Raw genomic sequence first — 9,241 nt, 5'->3', positions numbered from 1 at the left:
CATGGACTTTAAAGGGGAACACCTAAATTCCAATATGTTATTTCCATGACCTAGGGAGGTTAAATCAATATTTGTGAACATGAGCAACTCTCTCCCAAAGCCAGAAACCAGAGAAGGAAGTCTCAGACTTCATCAGGTTTAATGTCTGGAGCTGCTCCACAGACACTGAATGGGAGCCTGCTTTTGTTTGTTTTCTTTTTTTCTACGCAAATGAGCTTTATTCTATCGTAGTGTTGTCAGTTCTGAACCAGGAAATGTCCCTCTATACTCTGAACATCTCCCTGGGAGCTCTAAGTGTCATCTCTAACATCTTCCCCAGCTCATCATGGAGCCGCTCCACTCTCCGTGCTCGATGACATCACAAATTTGAGTTTTCACGCTCCAGTTTTTGGATTTAGGAGAGAGTTGTTTATGTTTGCTACTGTGTTTGCACTGTAAAAAATAAATCTGAGTGAATATAAATGTAGCATGATTAAATCTGTGATATCAGCAATAAAAACATAAGAACATATCTAGTTTTGAAGTCAATTTGTTTAAAACACAAGACATTGTACATTTCTGCTTTACAATAGTGTATTTTACTTTACAGGCTTTGATTCACGTGTTGAATGACATAGAAGGGTCCTGTCTCTCATGCCGCACTTCTTTTCAGATTAGTAATATAAGGTTTAATTAAAATAGACTGAATGTTAAAATCAAATGCGAAATGAAGTTTATTTTACTTGCAAATGTCTTGTCTACATGCTCAATCTACATAACAATCTGATGAAAAGGGTAACTTTTTTTAAAGGAGATTTAAGCAGTATATTTTTTTATCAGTGTAGTGTTGTCTTAGACCATGTGAATAATATGTATACATTTAGAAATGGGCGTAATTCCCCTTTATTTGTGCTCTAATGTTTGTATAATGTCTTCATTACAGCCATCATCATCATCATCATTGTTATTTCTAAATATAAAACAGCCCATCTGTCATCTTCTGCTTGCAGGATCTTAACATAATTCAAGAGAAGAAGTTTGCGATAGTTCCGCTTATGTGTGGTTTTAAATGGAGTTTTTTCCTTTTAACACATGTGGGATTAACTGTATTTTGATGGGGATCTCGGCCAATGAGCGCGCTCTCCACGCCTCTCTGTCTCTCTGGGGGGAAACACTTGACGTGGCAAGAGGTCCGGACGTGACATAGCTGCACATCACCCTCTCCTCAGCTTTGTTAGACATCTGCAGGTACTGGACCCGAGGCACAGCGAGTCCTGGAGCGCGATCTGAACCAGGAGCAGTAATGTGGCTGATCGTGTTGGCCGGTTTGATCCACTGCGCCTCGGCCTACGATGTGGATCTGAAGAAACTGGACGGGTTGGCGAAAGCGAGGGTGGAGGTACAGTAACACAGCAGCGTTCACGACACTACGCCTCATACGTGAGAGAGGAGGCTGACTGGGTTTTACGGTGGACATTTTCTGAGTCCGATTTGGGTGAATGTGTGGATGGATGCGTTTTTTTCTTTACATTTCGATGCTTGGCGCATGCGTGAGTGATTCTTCCAGAGGAATAGGATGAGTCCCGCAAACTGGATTGATCTCAGTGCGTTTACAGTTTATCACCAGTGGTGGAAAGTTACATTTACTCAAACATTACAATTAAGTGTCTGGGTACTTGTGCTTTACTTGAGTAATTCCATTTTAATCTACTTTATACTTTTGCTTCACTACATTTCAGGGGAAATATTGTACTTTTTACTCTAGTGGAGTAATGTATTCATTTATTTGGTAACTTTAGCTACAAAATATTATCAACCGATAAAAAGGACAGATAAAGCAACACAGCAGTATATAATGTAAATAAAAGTAGCCCCACCTTTATCAGCTGCAACATTAAAGTGATATTTACATGAATCTATCAAAAATATAATCTGATAATAGATTATTCTGAAATGGGCCATTCTGCATAATGAGTACTTTTACTTGTTGTACTTTAAGTAAATTATTTATGCTGATACTTTTGTATGTTTACTTTAATAACATTTTGAATGCAGGGCTTTTGCTTGTAACAGAGTATTTCTACAGTGTGGTATTACTACTTTTACTGGAGTAAAAAGTTAGGAGGAGGAGTTATTCTTCCACCACTGTTTATTGGTTACCCAATTGTGCACACAGGCTGTGAAGACAACATTAATGTAAATATATATTAATAACCATAAAATCTGCAACAGTGACTTCCAGTTTTTTTTCCTGAGGGTGTGGAGGTCAGAGTCCTTCACAAAAGTGCCTGAAATTCAACCGTTGTTTTGTGGGAAACCTGTGCACTGTTCCCCTCAGGACAGGGTGTCACCAAATTCACCACACTGCCAGAATCACTGAAGAAAAGCACATTTGTGTTAGTCACACCTGCTACTCAATACATGTAGCTCAGATTTCTTTTCTTTTTTTTTAAATGGGTCAGGCATCCATCACAGAAGCTAAATCTGTGCTCTCATATGCTGTCATGATACCACAACATTAGAGAGACTGGGAAGGTAACCCCAAACCTCCAGCTCCACACGAAAAACATACATAAAGACACATTTCAGTGGCTAATTCAAGTGATGTCCCATTTCCAAAAGTAGGAGAGCTGCTCGTAACCATTTTCCTGCATGATATGTTGTCTCTTTCCCAGACGTGTGGCGGATGACAGCTGAACAGGCTCAGAGAGGTAAGTTACCGCCAGGAACAAACACACTGAGAGCCAGTGTTCAGACGCAGTAGAAGGCCTGAGAGCCCTTAAAGCCTAGAAGTGTTTGCTCACTGAGAATCATTTTACATTTACGTCTAGAGTTTCACATAATCCCCAACAGATCTGGAGCCCTGAGTGAACAGTATTAATCCCTTCCTCTGTCCGCAGGTCAAAGCCTTTGTGGTCCAGGACATTCCTCTTTAGTATCCTTTGACTCAACTAAACTGCTGATACATGTTCTTAAATATGTCCTTTTATAAATTCTATGAAAGTACAGTATTTTCTCTCTTTGCCAAATCCTTGACCATCACCACCTCAGCCATAACCTGGTGATGAAGCACATTCCTGGGGCCGACCCTGAGCTTGTCCTCCTGAACCACTATTTTGAAGAGCTGGAAGTAAGTCTTTGTTTTTGCATTGTTCTTGTTTAAAAAGATATAAAAGCCCCTTTATTTAGGCTTTGATGTGATTATAGCATCTTTTATATGATATGTGACAGTTAGGATGTAGATCTGAGTCTTTGCGTTGTTTTCAGTCCATTCATTCTCAGAGTCCAGGCGTTAGATTTGTTGAAGTGATGGGGATGTGGATCTTTCTAATCCAGTTACTACGGTCAATTTTACAATCTTACACACAGGGGCTTTAAGCATAATTTGAAAACAGTTTTTTTTTGCAATACATTTTTATTTTTGTTCTCTTGACTCCTAAAGTCAACACCAAAAGCTGTCGCCTCAGGCTCGATATTTAGATATTGTACGCTATAACTCGTCAGCGGACTGTCTTTGATGAAAGTGCCTTTGAAGCATTCGCACCCTTGTCCTGGTATAAATGATCATCTTAAATTGGATCACCTCCCAAGTATGGAAGATTTTAAAGCTAGGATCAAGGACTATTTGTCTACTGAATAAACATGTCCTGTTACTGAACGCAGCTGGTGATAATGTAATGTGACATTTGCCAAACAGTTTTAGCTGTTTTTATGTTGGCTTTGTTGTTGTTTTCAAGTGTGTACTTTATGTGGACCTACTGTGCTGCTCTCTTGGCCACGACCTCCTTGCAAAAGAGATTCTGAATCTCAATGAGTTGATTCCAGGTTAAATAAAAAACAAAATAACACACCAAGCTGTAAACCCACCTGACTTCACCTTTTAAAGCTGTTATGGCAAACTTCCTACCAAACAGTTGCATGCAGATGTCAAGTCACATGCTGCTGCACTGACAATCTGAACAAAATGCGTAATGCAGTGTTTCATGTAACATTAAGACCAAAGTACATAAAAACTAGAATTTTTTGATCTAACCCGTGTCTTTCACAGCGGATCGCCCTGTCTGACATGACGCGCTCTGAGATCAACGAGCTGCTGGCAGAGCTGGGTTTCTACAAGAAGGCTGAACCTGAGGCCGAGGTGCCGGAGGAGTTCCGCTTCTCTCCTGCCAAAGACAGCCCTTTTAAAGACGAGCCGGCGTACAAACCCTCCACTTCCTCTCTTGCCACAGAAAACGCCTCTTCAGAGCCCAACGCAGAAGTGAAGCATACTGATCTATAACCCATCAGAGGAGAGAAAAGTAGAAACCTTAATGTACCACTAAACCCCATCGCTGCTCCACGACCAGCTGGTTATTGCAGCTGACAGAAATTGTCATTTTGAAATAAGAACAGCAGATCGTGAATCAGCCCTGGGGCAAGGGCACAATCTTAGCATCAGCAAAAGGCCATTAGGTCCAGTCTGAATTTGCACATATTATTCTTGCTGTTTGTTCTTATTTTTGCAGCAGAAATAACACAACATGCTGCTCTGTGAGTGCTTTTCTACTCTACACAAATACTGGAAGTGTGTGTTTTGTTTTTTTTGGTACATCATGTGTCAGCTGTCTTCAGCCTCTCTTGAGTTCCCTTTGTGTGTCTGATTGTTTCCTTCCTACTGTGAAACCGAATGAAGCCTCAGGCTGAAAACGGTCTGGCTGGCCTGAGGCTGATGCTGCATGTTCTGGTGGGTTGGACTGATGCACACAAGACGATTCAAGTGGAAGCGTTGCAAAAGTAGAAAATAAAAAAATATTTGAAAAACATCATCTCAACCCCGGGGCCTCGCTGTGTTGAAGATCTTTGTTCTCATGTCTGGTGCCTTCACAGTATAGATTTGGCAGACTCCAAAGAGTATGGATGTAAGAATGTTATTGTTGTTAGAAATACTGTAATCTGGTAAATGTAAAAGGCAAATGTTTTGAGACAATTCAACAATAATCCCCACAACAAACATTCATTTCTGAAACTGGTTTTAATTCACATTTAACTGTGGTGCACAGAAACATGAAATTATGTGTTTAAGCTCTTATGTACAGCACTCACTTCTCCGTGGAAGGTTTTTCATCTGGCAGCGGTGGAATAATTCTCAAATAATTTCTCTAAATCTACTCAAGCAGAGCTTCAAAGAACAAGTTTTGGCTCTGGAACGATCAAATTTTCAACATCTTCTCAAATGAACCTTAAATTTTACAATCGGAATAAAAATCTTCCGTTAAAATGCTTCCTTAGCTTCATGTTTGTAAAATGTACAATTGGCAGTTACGTTCAGTCACGATTACACAGAAGAAAGCCGGTTTTCATCATCAGGCCTGTTGACTCGTCCAATTGACTTCACAAAACATTGTGGTAGCTTGAGCTTATTGACTTACTTTAAACAAAGCTTTTAAAAGAATAATGTACACACTAACAAAATAAAAATCTACTCAAGCATAAATAAGAAGCCCTCTAAAAGAGCTGTGTGAGTGTGTTGGGCAGGGCGAGTCAGTAATAGTGATGATGGCAGCACTGCTGTACACACACTTTTTAGTAAATATGCTGTCAATCAAGCAGTTAGACGCTGTAAGACAACAGACTACAACCTACTCTTGTTGTCTTTCTACCTGAATAAAAAGCATCTTTGCTGTTAGAAGAATATTATGATGATGCAGAGATACAGGAGGGGTACAATGTTCAAATCATCTAAAACATGTTCTCAGTCGAGTTCAGACAGGTGAGATTACTCAAAACAATGGAGCAAGAACATACCTGTGCTCATGTATTAAATAGTAATATGCATAATAACTTAATTCAAATACAGCCAGAGTTTAGTAAAAATGAAAAAAAAGTACCGGAATAAAAATCAAATAACGCGTCATAAGGTTGGGTGTATTTTTCTTTCTGTGGAATTACCAACAGAAATGCCAGCAAATTACAATTATTACAAAAGTGTAGCAGAGAAAAATGTAGCTATGAATAACTTAAAAAGGGGAAATACTATAAAAAATATTGATGTGTTTTTCAGTACACTAGCATAGCGACACAGCTACTGCATGTTGAATATCACCAAAACTTTGTACAAATTCAACCTTAAAAGGTGCTCTTATAAAACTTTGGCGAAACTTGGACTTTGTGTTAATGAAACAATGAATATACATCACCACTGCCAACAAAGGTAATAGGCAAACTTACACACACACGCGCACACACAAACAAACACGAACACACACAATCCCCAACTTGTCCATCAGAGATGAGAGACTCTGTGACGCAGCCCGTCAGAGTGGAGGCGGTCATCGGGTGAGGATGGGGTCTCTGAGCACAGGTCAGAGGTCACAGGGCCGACCCATGGACATCTCGTATCTGCGCAGGTGGTTGACCAGAGACTGTACGTAGGTGAAGACGCATTTGGAGTCAGGTTTATTACCCATGATCATCATGTCCTCCACTTCCAGCAAAGGCATGCAGTTGCAGTAGGTCCTGAGGAACAGCATACAAGATATGGTGTGTATGAGAAAGAGGAGGACGAGGAGACAGCAGGGTCGAGGACCACAGATGGAGCAGAGAGGGGGAGATCCTCATCAGGTGCTTTCTCATAATAATTTACTGACACACAACTCTGCACTGACAAACTCCAGCCCGTCCTTTCTCTATTATGCTCTTCTTCTTTGAAATCCTTTTTTGTCTCTGTTTTCTCTAAAGCACCGCATGGAAAACCCTTTAAAAGCTCTCTATAAATAAACTTCAGTAATGTAGCTTGTTTCAATAAACAGTTTGAAGAACAAAGACCTCACATGTATAGTAAACCATGCAGGCAGCGACCACAGGGTGGCATTATATCTCCACTCTACTGTAAACCCCCGGAGACGTCCTACACAGACAAAGCGCGGAGGAGCAGGAACAACACGAGCGATAAATCTCTTGCATGAGAAAATAAAATGTCAACAAATCGGTTTTGTTATTTAAGGAAGTGTTTATATCGGGTCACTCTGCACTTTATTATTACACTTTAAAAGGCTTTATAAGCATAAACACCTGTAAATGCACACTTGATAAAAAGTCAGCGGAAAACACAGCCTTTCTGTCCCCTGCTTTGTTTCTTAACTTCTCTGTTTGAAACGTTGTGATACAGCAGTTCCTTTTAAAGTGTTGAGCTACAGATGGTCCTGGCTCTCTGCCTGGGCCATAGTCTGACTATGCAGAAATACACACATGAACACACACACATACCATGTTAGGTACTTCGGACCTCAGTAGCTTCAGATTAACATGAAGAATCAAATATCCAAAAGCGGCCAATAAAGGAGTTTTCTGAAGCACCCCCGTTTGATTTAAAATCTAACAGCGCGCGCACACACACACACACACACACACACACACACACACACACACACACACACACACACACACACACACACACACACACACACACACACACACACACACACACACACACACACACACACACACACACACACACACACACACACACACACACACACACACACACACACACACACACACACACACACACACACACACACACACACACACACACACACACGTCTCTCAGAACCAAAGTGAGGTTCCTTCGTAGGTTCGCCCCCCTCTCTCACCATGGGTTCAGTTTTAGGCTGGGAGCGACTCAGGAGGAGTTTTTCGTTTTAACGAGGCCCTTCGTCACCAGACCCCTGTAGAACTCCTGCAGGTACGTATACACACACTTCCAATCCGGCTCACGCATCTTCACCATGTCCTCCACATCCAACAGCTGGGGGCAGTCCACTAGTTTCCTGTGCCCGCACCCAGCAGGGGGAGGGGGGGGACAAGGACAGGAAGGAAAGGCAGACCAAAACAGATAGAAACAAAGAAGAGGAGGAGGGTGAAGTACAGATAGGAAGATGAGAGAAGAAACAGGACAGAGATAAGAGGACAAAGTGTGGGAGAGAAGAAGAGAAGAAGGGGGAGGGGGGCAGATAAAGCAGTGAGCGGCCAAACGAAAAAGATTCAGGGTGAATAGATGGGAGAGAGAAAATGACACAAAAAGAAACAATAACATTACATTCTCTGTGTTCACAAATATATCCATGAGTTGACATGCTTCATGAACATCATGATACGTACAGTATGTGGCAAACACACACACACACATATAGGACAAAACAAAACGTCAAAATGAGTGTCGGTTGATGCTCATTTAGACTTTTTGTTTGCTGTTGTTTTTTTCTCTGCGACTTTTGACCATTTCAATACGACTGTTCTGTCAGAAACACAAGACACGATGAAAAAAACAACAAGGAGTCTGCAAAAAAAACAAACACAAAAACACAACCTGATGGTGACTCTAAAAACATACTGGTGCACAGGGTGTGTGTGAGAGTGTGTGTGTGTGTTGGGATTCCAGATAACAGCAAACTGCTGTGAGGGTCAGGAGTGCCTGGGAGAGTGATTGATAGTGCAACACAAAGGTGGAAAGACAGGGGCCGTGGTTGGGTGACAGTCCAGTGTTGAGAGCATGAATCAACATCAGCATGGACATTGTCCTACTGGATGTATGTGAGCATAAACACACAAGCACACACATACACAGGTGGGTTTGGGGCATCACAAGTGAGGATGATGTGATGCAAAAGGGATGAGAAAGAGAGAGGAAAGAGAGAAGAGACATTAGGAGTAAAAAAAGAAGGGGAAATGCTGAGGCCACAGCCGAAAGCTCGTCTGTTCTTTTTTTTTTTAACCTGGTGGATGTTTGGGGAGGGTTTGCCCATGGGTCTCTGGTTTAGAGCACATGGAAGGTGTCTCAGCAGTTACTCATAGTAGAGGACAGATGGAGAGTGGAGGTTTAGAGGTGGAGGAATTAGAGTAGTAGCCTTGAGGTGGTTCGATACACCTGGGAGAGACAGGGAAAGTTAACGCTGGGACTTCAGTCGAGGAACTTCCGCGTGTTTTCGGTCCGTCTCTGTACTCCAGGGTCAAGCTGGTGTTGGCAAAGAGCAACACTGAATAAAGTGTGTTTTTACAGAGGAACGAGAGGAAGATGTGAAAAATCTGTATGCTGTATGTATCTGATGCAAAGAAAGGGAAATATGTTGCTTTGGAAAACTTGTTTGTCATTCTGTATTCACGCCATGACAGCCTCGGTTGGAAGATAATTATATGTATCTTTAAAAGTTCCTACATTTTGCAAATTTTCATGTTCTTATTGGTCACTATATCTGGGTCTTCCACATCTGTGTCTCTCCACGGT

General features: G+C 41.4%; 2 protein-coding genes across 3 annotated transcripts in view; one reads left to right on the top strand and one right to left on the bottom strand.

The window, feature by feature from the left end:
• The first annotated feature begins 1,160 nt into the window (after positions 1 to 1,160).
• On the top strand, positions 1,161 to 4,721 carry selenom (selenoprotein M). Its single transcript, XM_083911912.1, has 5 exons — positions 1,161 to 1,378; positions 2,655 to 2,690; positions 2,880 to 2,914; positions 3,031 to 3,109; positions 4,028 to 4,721. The coding sequence occupies exons 1-5, from the start codon at positions 1,283 to 1,285 to the stop codon at positions 4,256 to 4,258; spliced, it is 477 nt and encodes a 158-aa protein (XP_083768038.1). The 5' UTR covers positions 1,161 to 1,282; the 3' UTR covers positions 4,259 to 4,721.
• A 1,613-nt stretch (positions 4,722 to 6,334) lies between these two features.
• The window catches only part of smtnb (smoothelin b), a 28,807-nt gene continuing 25,900 nt past the window's right edge, over positions 6,335 to 9,241 (bottom strand). For both annotated transcript variants that reach the window (XM_083912498.1, XM_083912499.1), the window contains 2 exons: positions 7,611 to 7,787; positions 6,335 to 6,474 (listed from right to left, as the gene is read on the bottom strand). In XM_083912498.1, coding sequence (XP_083768624.1) covers positions 7,640 to 7,787 — 148 coding nt within the window. In that variant the 3' untranslated portion in view covers positions 6,335 to 6,474; positions 7,611 to 7,639. The remainder of the gene's footprint in view (positions 6,475 to 7,610; positions 7,788 to 9,241) is intronic.

This window comes from Echiichthys vipera (genome assembly GCF_963691815.1).
Source record: "Echiichthys vipera genome assembly, chromosome: 4".
Classification (NCBI taxonomy): domain Eukaryota; kingdom Metazoa; phylum Chordata; class Actinopteri; order Perciformes; family Trachinidae; genus Echiichthys; species Echiichthys vipera.
This window is presented reverse-complemented; position numbering and strand designations above follow the sequence as displayed.